Source organism: Choristoneura fumiferana, chromosome 4 (genome assembly GCF_025370935.1).
Source record: "Choristoneura fumiferana chromosome 4, NRCan_CFum_1, whole genome shotgun sequence".
Taxonomy (NCBI): Eukaryota; Metazoa; Arthropoda; class Insecta; order Lepidoptera; family Tortricidae; genus Choristoneura; species Choristoneura fumiferana.
In genome coordinates, this window is record NC_133475.1 from 15,488,626 (window position 1) to 15,507,080 (window position 18,455).

Here is an 18,455-nt window from a genome sequence, read left to right on the forward strand (position 1 = left end):
AATTTCATATACGACGCCATGTCACCGCTAGGAAGTATGACACAAAACTTTCACTAGCGTTATTAAGTCTGAGTATTTATTCTAGCTAAATACTCAAAGTATTAAGTAGAAAACGACAAAAAAACTACGTCTTATAAGTAAGTAGGTACTTCTTATTTCATCGGTGAATGTGGTCACAATCAATTTTATAAAAAAATGGCCCTAAGGCAAAGTTGACGGTGTTCTGCGAACTTTTTTGCTCAAAATTCAGAGCCAACCATGCAAGTGCTAGAACTAACCCATCCGATATTGTCCAACATAGCATTTTACCATTATTTAAAAATAGGTAATAGGTAATTAATTATTTCCCATCGTATTTTCTCGGAACTACTTTAGTCAGCCTCAGTACCAAACTAACTGATATGAGCTTCTATGGGTGTGTAGATGAAAAACAGGGTCTGTATTTCCATGTCGGTATTATCCGAGGACTGTCATAATTTGGCGGTAAAGAAAATTCTTTCATTTTTTTTAAATAATTGATGCTACATAAAAATCTGATATTTCTATCGTAAATTAGAAAAGTTATTTCCTATCGATAAAAAAAGTATCATGCGTTTCTAAAATTTTCATCCATTCCCCATTGCCTGGTGGGCAATGTTTTCAATCACAGATGGACATTATGTTGAGTAAATTGGCCACATTTGTCAGGGTTCCGTAGCCGAAATTGCAAAAACATGGCAACACTGGAGTTTCATCGGTGCTTTAATACCAAGTACCAACCTTTAATATTTTTTATGTCAATGACCAATATTGATCATTCGGCATGTAAAATACTTACTATTGACGATTTAGTACAGTCAAGGGCAAAGATATCGACACGGCCAAAGTTGCAAAAATATGTATACACGGCCTTAATGTTTAGTGCATAAAGTCGTGTATACATATTTTTGTAACTTTGGCCGTGTCGATATCTTTGCCCTAGACTGTACACGATCTAAAATTTTCATTTAATTTTAAGATTTTTTCTTCTGTTGCTTATGGACTGAGCTGGGACATTAGACTCTCTTAAGGGCATATTCCGTGCTACCCGTGGATCGCAATTCTGGCAATATTGCGTCCATGTAAAATGCTTGAAGTTTCGGCAGCATAATATCACATCCACATCTTCTTTGCATCATCTTTGCTCTTGTGCCTACCTTTATAACGCACGTGGGCAATGTTGTCGAAATAAGTTTGCCCGTTATAAAATTCAATCAATGATGGTTAAATTTATTTATTATTTAGTATCTGTCTAAAAATAATGTACTTACTGTACTAAAATAGTGCTTGATGATACATCTGGTCCAGAAACCTCAGTGCGTTTTTTTTTACTGTAATAGGATGAAAATATCAGTTAGATGGTGAAGAGATAGGTAGGTAGCGTCAAAGTAAAGTAGGTAGTCAGAATAGGACAAATGCGAGTTCGGGTGACACTCTTTCCCGGCCCGGGTAATACCGACATGGAAATACCGACCCTGTTTTACGTGTAGACACGCCCATAGAAGCTCTTTGTTGTCTCTTACAGTACGCATTCAGTTTTTAGTTTCATGTATTTCGAAATATTTTACAGAAAAATCACAATATGATAGATTTTTTGCCGCTACATAATATGAGCAACTCTCGAGCCAAAACAAGGCGAACACAATTTTACTGTACCTAATTCTTGTAACAGACAACACACTTACCTTACAATTTCTGTCAAATGCCGTTGCCTGTCTTTGAATACGCGCTTTTTAGATTTTTTTCTTACGCTATTTAATTTATTCCCCATTATCCTAAAACACCTTTAATACAATAAATTACACAAAGTACAGTGATAACCTTATTTAGTGTTATGAATTATGATGTAATGATGAGTGACGTGTAAATGTAAAAAGTTTTTTTTCGTAAATGAATTGTGGTCAAAAGCGGCGCAGATCCGTCTAGCAGCGCGCCTAAGCGCACACTGTTTGTCTGCGTTGAAGTGACAGAGAAGCAATATGTCGTCGGCTTGGCGTAAGTCTTTACTCATCAAAAATTTGCAAATAAAATAAATGCAAAGAAATTACGATTTGGATTGGAAATAACACAATAGCACTATTATTACGTTTTGTCTGTAAATCAGACTTAGTAATTTGTTTATATAGTGTCTTTATAAATAACGGAGTATTTTTGGTTTCTAAATCAAAGTAAGAGCTCACTTTGGCAATAAAATCAATCGAGCCAAATTAGTTTAATCGTGTTTTGAAAGCAATGACTAACTCAGGAATACGATCAAGATAATCATAATATTTTTTTTATTACCACGAAATTCACCAATTTTATACCACGTCTCTTTAAAAATAGCAGCGAGTTGCGTTGGTCGCCTCTTATGAGAAGAATATGCAAAGCCAACGTAAGCTTTCTATAAATCAAACCATTTCCTTTACCGTTTGTAAGCTTTGGACATTACTAAGTGAAAGTAAGTTTCAAGAAGTTACTCAACGATAGTTACAAAACCGGATGAAATAATTCACGATTTATTTCACGAAAGCGAATATGACACGATCGATCAATGATAATGTCTCTTGATATTTATTTCATACTTATGATATGTAAACTTAACACTTATGATTTAGACTGTGCAGGAAATATCGTGCGAGTTTTATAAATTAGCAAGTGAGCAAATCTACGTTATTTGAAATGATCGCTCACAGAAAGAAAAAAAAAATATTGCCATAAAAATATCACATAAGATTCCATGCAAAATCTAAACTAGTAGGTATAGACCCGGTCGAAAATACTTAGCACTGTATGTCTTCTGACAATTTTATAAGTTCAAACACGAAGTGACAGCGTCAAGATAGTAAAGTGTAAAGATATATCTGAATTCGACTATACAATTTGTGACTATAGGTATCGGCGACAATAGACATAGATGACAATGTAATATTGCACGCGTCGTCTAAAAAGACTTCAGCCCTGTTCACATTGTTTTTAATGTACAGTCAAGGGCAAAGATATCGACACGGCCAAAGTTAAAAAACTATGTATACACGACTTTATGCACTTAACATTAAGGCCGTGTATACATATTTTTGCAATTTTGGCCGTGTCGATATCTTTGCCCTTGACTATACTTAATGAATTACAAATTTTATGTGTAATATTTAGCTATTTCTAAGCTTGATTCACCATTATGATGTACCGTAAATGACTCAAGCCCTGGCGCCAAGTAACCAGTGCTCTTCTGTCCTAATGTGAATCATACCTTTTCTTAGATATCCGCTCCGTTTAACTGTCTGCTTTCCTCCGTCTGTATTCAGTTCAGTACCCTCTACACTGGTGCAGAACTCATTGGCTTTATATTATGCTTCTAGAGCCAACATCATTTATCATCATCATCATCATATCAGCCGGGCAGCCGTAGGACATCCACTGTTGTACATATGCGTCCATTTGCATCGGTTGTAAGCGACCTGCATCCACCATAAACCCGCTGTATAACTAACGGGTACTTCACACTTACAAAAACAAGTTAAGAAGTCTATTAAATAGGTTAGAGTTAAACAAAAGAAAATATCAGAATTGGAGATGTGGTCAAGAAATGATTAGGATTACATATTTTGTTTGTTAGTAGCGACCACGAGTTAGTGGCGACCACAAACCGGAAGATGAAACTGTTGACAGGCCTCCTTCTAGGTGGACTGACGATATCGCGAGACTTGCAAGTAACCGGAGGATGTGTGGCCATGGCGAGTTGTCGTTCATTGTGGCGTTCTTAGGAGGAGGCATTCGTTCAACAGTGAACGTTTTTCGGCAGATGATGATGAATTTAAAATAAATAATTAATCTTCAAGTAAGTAGCTACATGTTCAAAATTATACATACCCTCCTAAACTTTCGAATAATATGTAATTTTCACTGGATGTCTCCAAACTGCGTGCATAAATTTGACTTCTGTAATATAAAAAAAATACTATAATAATTACCTTTCTATTGCTTATTATTTTATTATTACTACGGGTAAAACTTTGAAATTTACCACGAGCTTTATATACAGTCAAAAAAACTGAACCTCGTACAGTCACCAGCATTAATATCTGCCACAGCGAAGCGTGAAAAAATATCTGACACGTCCTTCCGGCCCTAGAAATAGAGTTGTATCAGCTATTTATGCAAGCTTGTTGTGTCAGATATTGGTGCTGCTGACTGTACCAGAGTGGAACCTTTGTGCTAGGTACTGATATCATTTCGACATTTGGGAACCATAAATTTAGATTTTTGATTACGAAAAGGTCCCACCATTTTACGCGATTCAGTTTCCTCGACTTACGTGTGCATTGAAGTATCGTGCAAGAGGCTTAGAATGAATATATTTGAACAATAAAAATAGTATTCGAATTCTATATAATGCGAGACTTCCATAATAATTTTATTTCAAGTTTTTACGGTAAGTACTTAAATGTATCAATATAACTTAACTTTTCTCTGTCATTTTCTTGCATTTCTCAATCAAGAGAGCTCTTCTTTTCCTTTTAGAAGGTATTACAGCCTTCTTGCCCATATTCAATAGCAAAAATGATCAAAAACAAAAGCACAGGTTGCGACGCCGGCAACAGTCAAACTGACACACGTCCAACGCTGTCATTAGACAAGAGCGGACTGACTGAGCCGATTGAGTTTGAGTGGGGGCACGCCGCCACACAAAAACACCAAATGCTAGCTAGTGTATGTAAGCGACAAAACAGATTTGTTGACTTTATATAAAAACTACAATTTATATTAAAAAATCAACTTGATTGATTGAAGTGTGTGTTTCAATTAATCGATATACAAAAACAGGAGGATAATGTCGGTCCCGCTTGGTCACAAAATGAAAATCTAGTTTAATAGGAGTTATATATGTAGATACTTACCGTTTAGGTACTCTAATGTTTCTCATATGTTCTCTGAGTTCACTTAAACGTTTTCTCTTTCGCTTAACTTTTTGAATACTGCGATTACCCATATTACTTGCTGTCTAAAGTAGTATTAGCGCGATAGAAAAATGTGCACAGGTCCGTCGTCGACTACGATCACGCATGTACTGGCAAGTACTGGCAACTGGGCAATACTTGGCCGCCGCCGAGCGCTTGAACCGTTTTATTTTACCAAAGACGAAATAAATTGGTATGATTGATGTACTCAACCCATTGAAAATTTATGAAGCATAAATCTAAATTTACTAAAAAATATTTCATAAAGCAAATTTTGTGCTGGTATTCATAATAATTTTCATAATATTTGGTTTAACGTGTAAATGAAGGCTAGTTTTCAAATAAATAATTTATCGAGGTTTTTTTCAGCAATCGTGTTTTTGATAGCTGCATAGAGGACCTAATAAATAGAAATACATACGTACACACATAAACATACATACCTACGCTTGAAAAACATGAGGGTTATGTTCCCGATAGTTGGGTAAAAATATAACAGTAGGAAACATACAAAGTTAGATTATTGCAAGCTCTAGATAAGCATAAATGGCGACTAACCGAATAGTACAGACAGAATGGTCGTCCAAATCTAGAACAGTCAGTGCCGACTCCATTATTTTTTTAACCGACTTCAAAAAAGCAGGAGATTATCAATTCAGTTGTATATTTTTTTTAATTTTGTTAGGTACCTCAGAACTCCCGTCATTTATTCATGAACCGATTTGAACATTTTTTTTTGCGATCGTCTAGGAATCTTTTCAATTAGGTCCCATAAGCACCAAATCAGGATCTGATGATTGATTCTTAAGGAAATCGAGGGAACTTTCAAATTTTGTAGTTGTAGGGAAACCTATAGTAAATTGGATATATTCAGTAGTAACTCGTGCATTTGTTCTTGAAAATCATCATTTGGTGAAGTGGAACTGATGATGAAGACCACAGTTGAGCGTCGGAGTTACTACTCAATAACAAGTATGTCACGGGTTGAATTTTAATTACTTTAACACAGTTTCTAAGCAATTTATGCTCCTCGTAATGCATATGGTACAACGGGTGGTGAAGCACCAGGACTCCTCAATAATGAACGTCTCTGCATCGGAAAAAGCAATCTTTCGTAAAAGGTGACGAGCAGTTGATATTAAACTATTGTATCTTAGATTATTTACACTAAAAAGCTTGAAAACAAAAATTTATAACATAAAATTGAACCGACTACAAAAAACCATGAAAATAATTTTCTACCAGTCTGAAGTCGGTCGGTGCCTCAGCACGAGCCAGCAGGAGTGATTGAAGCGCAACATATAGTGCGTAGGTGAGGTAGATGACCATAGGTCCACTCCTGCTGGCTCGTGCTGAGGCACCGACCGACTTCAGACTGGTAGAAAATTATTTTCATGGTTTTTTGTAGTCGGTTCAATTTTTTGTTACTATTTTCATTCCGTTGTAGATCTGTTCCAGTATTGATTCAAATTTATCCCTGAAACATAATAAGGTGGCCAGTGTTTTTCACTTTAACGCATACTCGTAACTTCTTCCGTGTGACCAATAAATCTGTTGCATTCACCAATTATCTGTACAGTGCCACAGAATAACTAATAGTACTACCGTACAGAAGGGACTCTCTCTAACAAAAGTCAAGTTTAGGTATAAATCGTTACCTACTCTTACGACTTGCACGCGAAATTTAAACTTATCATTTTACACATCCGTTCATATTCCGTTGGGCACCGTTGACTCAAAACCGGTTTGGCGCCAAGAGCACAGGGTTTCCACTCGCCGATGAATAAAGATAACAGCGGGTATTAATATAAATTCAATAAACTACCATTGACAAATAAGTAAATATACTTTAACATAAATGACAACAAAGCATGAGTGATAATAACCTACTTATCTACCTACTACTCGTACCTTTGCCTAATACAGATTTCCGTATTGGCGAAACCATGTCTTAATATTACTTCTGACCAACCAATAAAAATAATTTTAAAGTGATAGGTATTGGCATCTACCTGAATACAGCTGCAAATGTCACGTTAACCGTGTTTATTAGAAAGTTTTCTTCGGGACTGTGTATCTATGTTATTCTTCTCTCTTCTTAGTCGTTCACTCTTGACAGAGTGGTCGTGGTCATGCTTCGGTCGATCGATTACTATGCCACTGCTGAGCCCGATGTCTGACAGAGTGGGAGCAATCGTTTATATTAGAGTGCGTCACAGATTTGATGAGGTCTGTCCACCGTGTCGGAGAGCGTCCGCGAGATCTTTTGCCCTCGACTTTCCCCTGCACCACAAGCCGTTCCATGGAGTCCTCATTACGGCTGATGTGTCCGAAGACCTTGAGGATTCGTATTTGCACAGTATCTATGTTACTTATATCATAATTATATTATCTAAGATCCCAACCCAACTTGCAAGCAATAATCCAAACTTTAGGCGCGGCTATAGCTAGTAAACTCAAAATGAAAAATTAATTGATTAGTAGGTAGCTACTTACTTACTATTTTTGACTCTCAAGAACATGTTCCATTTTTTTCTCTGAGATTCTTAAATTTTCTCTTACTTCTTTTCTTCGATTTGGCACCCATTTCGCAAAAAAGAATGCACTTAAAACCCTAAACTAAACAGATTTTAAAAAAAGCACGACACTTAATAACATAATCGTGCTTAAAAAGCTTTTTCAACATCTTCAGCGGGAAGTCAACGCGAGCGTAATTTTGGCACACATCCGTCGTCGGCAAGCCTCGCAGGCGAGGCGACTGACGGCAGAGTATCGATGAGATAGCATCAATTACTTCCATGTGCAAAAAAAAGAGACGAAAGTGCTACTATGTCGCCAGAACAGAAAGGCATAAGTGCCGTAACTCCCTAAAATATAACATACCTAATTTATATAAAATAAACTACGCCAGCAAATGAAATTATGACACCCAGTTCGCTAGATAAGTAACATTTCTACAGTTTCTGGAAATTTCGAAGTGTTTATACTTATGCATAGTTTCGGAATAATTTGCAAAAAAAAACAAAATAGACCTTTCTTTGGAATAAAAATCTATCGAGCAAATTGTCTCTAATTGTGTTATCCTCGCCCAGTTCGGTAGAATATTATAATGAAAAATAACATATTAAAATTTCATTTGCGTATGTCAAGTACTCTCCTTTATAATATCGTAAAATAAAGTGCAAAGATTTCGAATGCCTCGTCTTTAATACACTATAAAAGCCGTGCTTAAGCGTAAAAGACACTACCTCCCAGTCCGGTGGCTGAACGACCACTAAGAAACTCATTACGGATAGAGGTTCCCTTAATAGGATTCATATTGTTTTCCTGACGCTACTATTATTTAATACGAGAGTGAGAGGGACGGTACGATGCGAACTTCGATTTTCGAATTTTGTAGTAGCCCTATATTGGCGGGTAGCCATATTTTATTCAATTGTTTTCTTAGCGTCTTGCTTTTGCTGAGCTGTGAAGTGTTTGGACACAAAATAATTAAATTTTAGTTTGGCCTTTAACTTCGCCCCCGCTTCACATCCCGTTATACTGGCACCCAACGTGGGACTTAGTTAAGAACGTCAAAAGATGTGGAGCACGATTTCCGAGAGATAGTATGTAATGATAACTTCATCAAGGAACTTACTCCGCGCCGTCTTCTTATGGCTGACACAAAGCTCAGGGCTCGAGAAATACAGGAAGGGAAAGAAGAGATACGGAAAGAGTATGTCGATAGCAAAAGACATGTTTGTCCTGACGACTAGACCAGAGATTTGGTACTAGCAATCACTCACGTGCTGCGTAAATCCATCCAGGGATTCAGTTCTTTCTAAGCTGACCCCACGATGTAATACGAGTACGACGTAACCACTTACTTAAAGAAATAATACCTACACCTATAAAGGTATTTTTTTGAATATTAGGAATTTTATTATTAGGAACCTAATTAGCCAGTCTATTTTTTAGATTTTAAATGCACGAACATACTATCGTGTAACAAGTGACTTTTGTACATATTTTTAAGATCATTATGTAAAAATTATGTGGTTATGTAAAACCTAGTGTAGACATGTAAGAAAAATGTTACGAATGAACAAGTTCAAAGTTTAAATAGGCCAATCAAGCACCGCAATGTATGCTTGCATGATTTCAATATTTACAATGTTTACATTGACCTGGTGAAACAGCTTTGGTCGATTTTCTTCTCCAATACTTCACCTTAACACATCATTTTCCTCAGCAAGAATAAGATCGACTTCGAATAAGTACGTACCGGTCCGACACCAATTAGTCATATAATGTAAGACACTTTCGCTGCCGCCGACAATGGTAGAAAGTGATTTTTGTTGCATAAATTATTGTGTCCATTTCGACATGTGGAAATCGCGTGTTGTTAAGATAGTTTAGAAATCTACGCATAGGTAGGTACATTATTTTTTATATCATAAATAAATAAATCATAACATAAGGTAAATTCGGAATTCTGCAATAGTGCAAATCTGAGGCCCCGGGGGTAGTGAGTTGGATAGCGGAGCGGTGAGCTTGTTCTCTATTCATTGCGCGGCCGAGATGCCCGTTATGCCAGTTTGCCAGTGCCCCCTCTTATATAAAAATAACCTAAACGACAAAAAGTTGGAACACCCGCGACATTGTCACTCCAAAGTTCAATATCTCAAAAACGGCTGAGCCGATTTTGATAAAACTTGTCTAAGAACTATCGCTAGAAAACTTGCTTTCAAATAAAAGAAACCGCATTCAAATCGGTTCACCCGTTTAAGAGCTACGGTACACACAGACAGACAGACACACATAGCGGTCAAACTTATAACACACCTCTTTTTGCGTCAGGGGTTAAAAAACAAAAGCGAAAACGCCCACCGCGTTAACATTCAACATTCTAACATTCACTTCGTGGCCTTAACTTTAAGAAATACTTCTGCCAAGTTCCAACTCTAGCTCCACTGGTTTACTGCTGACTGCTTGTCAGTCATTAACGTTACCCTTTTGTGGGTATTTATAAAGAATCTTATTCAGGAATCGTACATTAAAATGCTCACAAATATACTCAATCAGGTGAACGTAATGTGAATGAGACACTTTCAGAAAATACTTTCTGGTTAGTCCAAAATATCCAGGTTGGATTGCATTGACAGCCTAAAAAATCGGCAACCTCGTTCCGAATCCGGAATATCCGCAACCGTAATGTTACCGCCAAACTGTAGGTATATGTTTCTTCTTATTTACACCTTTTCGAACGAGAACGATTTAATCGGTACACCACAATCCCCACATAGTTAGGTTATCTGCGTCATATATTCATTCATTTTATTTATTTATTTCAATTTGATTTGTTTAATTTAATTTAGTTTGATTTGTTCTATTTAATTGTTTTCAATTGTGTACCTATGGACTTGCATTTGGAATAATAAATATCGTATTATATCATATATTGGTCGCGTGAGATCGTTATATTCTTAGATAAAATCAGGAGTACTTTGAAAAAATCTCTTATCTAAAATAAGTATGTCAACAAAATTGAACCTTGACGTAATGATCATAAAGTTCACTCAAAAAAAATATCGATTTTGAGGTACGAGTTATAAAGAAGTGACCATATCACATCTTGTCATTTAAAAACCACATTGAGCATAAGGGTCCTCCCACACCTATCGACACAAAATTGTTAACACCTAAGTTAGGATTTTTAATCAATTTTTATTTAAACTTTTATCTCCATATACTTACCTAATTCGAAAGTGAGGGTTAAAATTACTGTCGGTACTTTGTAGTTTGTCTTTACCTGACTACTGAATTTTCATTACACTTTAGATTTATAAAACTGGAGTTTTAACTCAAAACTCGAAAACTAACACTAATTATAAAAAGCTCAAAGTGCAGAATTTGTAACCTGTGAGTGAGAATTGATTTATTTTATTACCCAAGTATAATTTAATGAAGCTATAATAGGAACACCTGACATGTGACTATCTCATGCTAGCCTAGTGAGAACTTTGCCTACCTTTCTGACGTACGTGGCAATGTTGTCTATATAAGTTTGCCCATTATAAAATTCAATCAATAAGTGACTTTTCCCGACTATTAATAAACTAAATTTGGAAATAATTCCCATCCGCATTGGCGATCCCTTACTTCAAATAGCGAATCTACTGTGTTAAAAATTAAGTTGTGTTAAATACTTGTGATGGCATAATTTACTCGTAGTAATATTGTAAATCTGTTTAAATAATATATATATATATATCTCGTTGAGTTTCTTGCAGGTTTTTCCGAACGGGTGGTAGGTATTTTTTTTGACATTCATAAGTGCTTGTTATAGCCTAAATTGAATAAAGATATTTTGACTTTGATTTTGAAATACTTGTTTATATATAAGGTGTTTAAAAAGAATGTACTTACTGTGCTAAAATAGTGCTCGATGAAACATCTGGTTCAGAGACCTCAGTGCGTATTTTTTTTACTGTAATAAGATGAAATATCATTTAGATGGTGAACGGATAGCGACAAAGCGAAAGACAAAGTCCACTATATACCATGACGTAAGTATGAACTCATGTAAGTACGTAAAAATCGAGCCAAAACGAAGCGATTTATACCTACTTATACACACTTACATTACAACTTCTCTCAGATACAGTAGCCTGTTTTTGAATAATAGCTTTTTTGATTTTCTTCGTCCTTTATTTCTTTTATTTCCCATTGTTCACTTTCTAACTAACGTCTAAATGTAAGTTTTTTCGTAAATTAAATTGTGTAAAGTAAGAGCTCACTCTGGCATTAAAATATATCGAGCCAAATTTGTTTAATAGTGTGTTGGAAGCAAACATGAACTAAGGAATACGATCAAGATTATCGTAATATTTTTCTTACTTCCACAAAATAGACCAATTTTATACAATGTTGTTTTAAAAGTAGCTCTGAACGGCATTGGTGGACGGTACACTATTCTCATTACATATAATAAGTTTGAAACCACCAAACACTTATTTTGACTTACAGTTACAAGCAGTCTTATTGTATGTTTTTCTTACGTGAAACTGTTTTAAAAAACGGTAAACCGCTTTTTTGATCGATTACACAGTGATAGATGTTTGCTGTTACAAAACGACAGATAAATCATAAAACGTCAGCGTTTAAAACTATAAAAACGCATGTAACATTGTCGTCAGATATGACGCAAGTAGATTTGCTAAAAGATTTACTGCCGTTTTATCTTAATAATGTCAAAAGAATTCGTTCGTTCTTTCTTATCCTTGATTGATGTGCTTTGTAAATATTAGCTAACTAATAGGTACAGTTGTCTACACACTCTAAAAATGTGCTACGTTCTCGTTACAGTGATTTTATTACAAAGGTGTGCACGAACGCAATTGTGTTTTTTTACATATTTTGTGCAATAAAGAGTTTACATACATATATAGCTGTCGTCCACATTTCTTAAAACATAAAATCCTAATACTACTTTCAATTTACATATTGGAAGCGGCAATATTTGTTAGGAAACACTCAAACCTGTTTAACGTTCGGAAAGAACTAAGATCGCAACGACAAAATAAAAACCAACTATTGGTACCAAAGACAAAACTTGCGATGTTCAGAAATGGCCCATATTACCGATGCATACGTATATCAAATGAATTACCAGACGCAATTAAATTAGAAACTAGCGATAAAGTATTTAAAACTAAATTGAAAAACTTGCTTATAGAAAAATACTACTTACTATATAAAACTGATGAACAGGGGTCGGACAAAAAGTGGAGATGACGTAAAAATGACGTAATCATGCACACAAGATGATGTTTTTATTTAAACTTCCGTGTGACATGTAGTAACAAAGTAGCATTAATGAAGTATCAAAATAATAGTAAAAAAATCAATGGAATTCAGTGAAAAAAATAAATTTCATTTTGTTTAATAAAGAGGTCGATAAATGATAAGTGATAATTGTTTATGAAAATCAAAAATACTATTTGAAGTCATCTATAAGTGGTTTGTCGTCATCGGCACTTTTTGTCCGACCCCTGCCGATGAATTTTTTAATGACAAATTGTAAATGACTTTAGAATATTTATGCACTTGGCCTGTAGTTATGTCAATTAACTAAATTGTCTATTGGAATACAAACGCCAAAATTAGTCAAAATACTATCTGAGAATGTTTTTAGATTTTGAACAGGGATTTAATTTTCAACATTTTATTTATTTATTTTATAATTGTTATTCTGGTTCATATTGTAATTTTAATTTCGGTAACTTGACATTGTTTGCTATTTAATTATTATATGTTCGTACATTGACATGAAATATCTAATTACTTTAATGATGATTTAATATGCTATGAAATACTTATTAAGATTAAGAAACTATTTGACATTATATACCCTATCAGGGTGTCCTGCACCTACAACCTAATCATGTAACATCTATATTATTAAGTAAATGAACATGACTTGAATGTATATAAATAAATAAAATAAAATACATACAATCTATAATGAGACACGGACTCCACCAAAGTGGCGACGAGTTAGAAGGGTTGCATTGTAAAAGAGTCTTAGAGTTAATTGTGACACATATCGTTTTATCGTAAATACAAACTGAGACATGGATGCACAGAAAAACCAGAAAAAGAGACCAGCACTGGGAATCGAACCCAGGTCCTCAGCATTCCGTGCTGCGTGCTACCCCTACACCACTGTTGGACAGGAATCTAGACACGATTTTTTCCTATGCATACATATCTCAGGTTGCTTATTTCTACTATGCTACTTAACACATATCGTTTTCGTTTAGCCAGAGTTGAAAACGTTTTCTGTCTATGGGTAATGGGGTACTCCTTAAACGAATCAGGACATAGAGTCAACTGTCTTGTCGTTGACATTGACCGACTTCAACTTTAAGACACCTGACTCCAAATAACACCTGATCAAAGGAGTCAAGTTGCGATTATCGCTGAGCGCAGTGACGACTTATGAACGAGGTTCCTTTATTTAGAAAATCATAGCCTTATTCTCTTCACAGATCAACGGTTTAGTAGAATCCGGTTTGCAGATGAATGAACTAACTGTCGGGGATGATCCGTTACCACAATATGTATTCATACCACTACTGGTTTATTTTATTATCTATAAGGGACAGGGATGCTCATTCATATTAAAAGGTATTTCTCACACATTGGCTATTGCGACTTCTTAATCCCTCATTTCATTATGATATCGTAGGAAATTGACACGAGAAACTTGTGTTGATATATATTAGGGCTAAATTATCCATTAGGTACTTCCCGTGGGAGTCGCAAAAGGCGACTGAAGTACCCGACTCGAGAGGGGAGTACCATTTCCTTTTGCCAACTACAAACGCCGGAATCCAGCACTGTGGAATGGAAGGAAGAACCATCACACCATTTTCCCAGGAAAGTCGTCATGAAGTTTCACTACTTATAAGTAGGTACTAATCCTTAACGGACAATCAGGATCGCTCTGTCAAAAGTGTAACGACATAATAAGAAGATACGAGTAGTATAAGTATTGCTTAGGTCATTAAGCCTTGTAGCCTATTTTATGCTATGTTTTACGTAGAGTATTAGTGTTTTTTAAATATTAGGAAGTTACTACATGTAGGTAAAGTCATAAAAAACCGGTCAAGAGCGTGTCGGACACGCCCAAGATAGGGTTCCGTAGCCATTTCGAAATAAAACAAGTAATATTTTGTGCGTTATAACACAATTAAAAAACTACAGTCTTAAAATCTATTACCGGAAAAAGAGCGTATCTTCACGGCACTTACGTCCTTTTGTTGAGAAGCGCAGTTTTCTCAAAAACGGTATATCCGATTGATCACGTTGAGACCAATTTTCGTTGAAAGTATTTATTAAGCGTTACTTTCCATATTTTTTGGACAAACGGTTTACAAGATAGAGAGGGGGGGGGGCAATTTTTGCCACTTTGGGAGCGATTATTTCTGGAAATCTTCACTTAATCAAAAAAGTTTTTGAGAAACCTTACTATATTTTCGAAAGAGCTGACGAACTATGTGCCACACATTGATGAGAGTTAAAAAAAAAAAAATTCTGTTACGTGTATGGTATTAATATTTATTTTTGTAATTTAACTACAAAACTAAATAGCGGGTTTGACAAGACATCTGTACTCCAAATTTCATTGATATACATCTTGTAGTTTTCGAGTAAAATGCCTGTGATATACGGACGGACGGACAGACAGACAGACAGACGGACGGACTTGACGAAACTATAAGGGTTCCGTTTTTGCCATTTTGGCTCCGGAACCCTAAAAAACGAAAATCCAACAGTTTTTAAAGGCGTGTAATGCCATTGTCAGCATATGAAATGCAGTAAAATTGGAAGACGTGACCATAGCGAGATTTCAGCTTTACGACAAAACGTGTCACTTACGTGTCACGTGTAAGTACTTAAATTACGAACATTTCGTCCGGGCGATTCGATTGGACGGCTGTGATAATAACAAAGAGTGGGGCAATTTGTACTCAATCACACTTGCAAGCGACGGTAACTAATGTCATAATTTAATGAAACGCTATCAAAGCTTTTCTATATACATCCGACAATATTGATATTGTTTGAAATAAATAATAGTTGATGCTCCAAGAGTTAAAGAAATTATTAGTAGACTTTTCTATGCCTGCTTAAAAGAGGACTACTAGTGAGTAAAACTGCGTTCAAAATTTTACTTCTACTGACGCTCGATGGAGTTTGCTATAGCCAGCTCGCTGGAAAGTAAAATTGTCATATTACTAATAATCTTGTTATAAAAAAAGCAATCTTCGATCTTGAGATACCTGGTTTAAAACTTATTTATAGCAAAGAGTGTATGGAGTTAAATCAATATACTTACTAATATTATAAATGCGAAAGTGTGTGTTTGCATGTTTGTGTGTATGTTTGTCCGTCTTTCACGTCGAAACGGAGCGACGGATCGACGAGATTTATGGCATAGAGATAGTTTATGAGCCAGAGAGTGACATAGGCTACTTTTTATCCCGGAAAAATGCACAGTTCCCGAGGGAACAGCGCGCGATAACCGAATTCCACGCGGGCGAAGCCGCGGGCAAAAGCTAGTTACCTATAAGTAAATAAATACATCCACTAAACTAGTTATAAATATTTTCGAAAAATAACCTTCACTTTTTCTTTGACAGCAAGTGTTATATTTTTTTTCAAAATCTATCATGCTCAGTAAGATCCAAATGTAAGCAGTGGTCTCTTAACAACAATTTCGCGGTGCGCCAGCGATTGAAGTAGTGGTTGTTTTGGTGGCCCCATCTCGAATTTCCACCCTGTAGACTCTTGGAGAAAAGTCTAAAGTTACGTATTTGCATGTTCGGTTACAGCGGTCACGTTGCCACCTCCGTTGATTTCATCAACAATCACCATTGTTTGGCAACGTGTCTTTGCTTACTTCACGTAGCATAACGCGAGTAGGTAATTGTGTCGTCACGCCGTCGCTGATAATTATGTTGCTCGTGCTCAGGAATCCGTCGACAAGATTCTCTAAACTTCTAATGTATTTGTATGGATGGAAATTGTGGTATTTCCTAATGATTTTGAAAATCTACAAAATTACACATCTTATTGATAATCTTCCTCGTTCACTGTATTTTCTACGATGGGTATTTATTTTAATTATATTGTACACGCGCAAGAGTGAGGGTAGATGAGCTGTGGAGGGAGATCACGATAGAGAGTTTTCTCTCTACACGGGCCGACCAACCGAAGTCCAAAGGAACAGCGTCGAATATTGTATTTATTATACCTAATCTTAGAATCGTAAGATTCGGGATTTAATGAAGAGCTTCTTAACGAGTTCTCATGTCATGTATGACCTTTACTTATGAATGCTACTGCACTGGTTCTGAAGGTAGCATTTCGTTCTTAGACCGCGACGCGCGACCGCGACGCGCGTCCGCGACTGGGTCGCGCAACTTATATGGAGCACTAAACAAACTGTCGCGGCATTTGTTTAGTGCTCCTTATAAATTTATACTAAGCTGTAGGTCGCGCGACCCAGTCGCGGACGCGCAGCGCGGTCGCGCGTCGCGGTCGCTAAGAACGGAATGCTTGCTTTAGCAAAGCTATATCAAAATCTATTAATACTAGATTTTTATAGGATAACGTAGAAGATTTTTTACATACCATACATAGCCCAGATTATAGTAAAAGTGCGCAAGAAATGCAATGTATAATTTGTAAATGTCAAGTGTAAGTGTATCAATTCGATAATTTTTGCTTACAATAATAATTGTTTTAGCAAACATTGAGAGCAGAACAGGTTGCATTGTATAGATTTGTAATAGTATAAGAGCAAGGTGCATTGCATTGGTATACATATAAGGTAATACTGAATCAGTGCAACGTTGCAATTGGCAGCTGGACTAAGAAGGTTACACGTGGTATTGCAAAATGGTCATTTAGCATGATTGGCGCCACATATTGCCTCTATTTAGATGTGATCAGACTTTAAGAAAATATGAGTATCCTTTATACCTTGACAAGTTTGTATGTGTCACTGAGTAGAACGTTGTCGCAGGGAGCCTCTGCTGCCTTTATCAAGTTGTTTTTTTATAAATGCGGCAAATGCTGACTGCAACAGGATTCTACCGTTATGTTACAATACGTTACAATACAGAATACTCCATCATTGTACACCAGAAATGATGAACAATATAGAAAACAGGTACCATCAGCCAAATAGGTATGTGGTCTACCACCCTAAAGTTGATAATTTGTTTAATTCATACACCACAATAATGCCAATAAACGTGTCTGTCAACTAAAAGTTCGACTTTAACGATATATAGAAAACGATTATAAAAAATATTTTCGAACTTGTTTAAAAATGGATAGACCATTTATTCGGCTGATGGTACATAGAGTAAAAATTACGAGTTACTATTAAAAATGCGAAAGTTTTTGGGAAACTAAAACGATTATACTTAATACAATATTCGTTTTCGAAAACATTGCGAGGAAACCTGCACAAACCTGCAAAGCAATTCAATGGTGCGTTTGAAGTTCCCAATCAGCGTTGGGCCCGCGTGGGAACTACGACCCAAGCCCTCTCATTCTGAGAGGAGGCTTGTGGCCAGCAGTGGGATAGACTGGGATGATGATGATGACAGTTTTGAACATACTACTGAGTCAAAACCTCTTTGTTTAGGGATAATGAGTATCCCAAGACGTTTTTGAAGTGTGTAGTTACAAAGATCACTATCACAAGCTACTTTTTTACTAAGGCTAGAGTTATTAGATTTTTTATCGCATCCTAAAGAACAACGACTTCAAAAAATACCCGTTTCGCGAGCAATGACCCAGCTGTCAGAGCGATGCACTTGGTACACCAGACACCTGATCGTTGCTGGAGGTCATCAGCTTCGAATACCATGAGTCTACGACAGATAGCGTCAAGTGTCATAAGGACAGATAAGCAGTAAAATAGATAATTACATT

The 18,455-nt window shown here is 36.1% G+C and overlaps 2 protein-coding genes across 16 annotated transcripts in view; one reads left to right on the forward strand and one right to left on the reverse strand.

Annotated features, from left to right (window-relative positions):
* LOC141427563 (uncharacterized) overlaps positions 1-18,455 on the forward strand; it is a 271,369-nt gene that overhangs the window by 222,575 nt on the left and 30,339 nt on the right. The window lies entirely within an intron of this gene.
* LOC141427561 (uncharacterized) overlaps positions 1-18,455 on the reverse strand; it is a 38,697-nt gene that overhangs the window by 12,949 nt on the left and 7,293 nt on the right. Inside the window, exons 1-3 of one of the 11 annotated variants that reach the window (XM_074087119.1) lie at positions 4,896-5,076; positions 3,868-3,936; positions 1,290-1,349 (exon numbers count right to left, since the gene is read on the reverse strand). The exons of 3 other annotated variants lie outside the window; for them this stretch is intronic. In XM_074087119.1, the coding sequence (XP_073943220.1) occupies positions 1,290-1,349; positions 3,868-3,936; positions 4,896-4,987 (221 nt within the window). In that variant the 5' untranslated portion in view covers positions 4,988-5,076. Of the gene's footprint in view, positions 1-1,289; positions 1,350-1,703; positions 2,157-3,867; positions 3,937-4,895; positions 5,077-18,455 lie in introns of those variants that run through there. 7 more of the 11 variants (XM_074087120.1, XM_074087121.1, XM_074087123.1 and 4 more) reach the window with 7 other exon arrangements.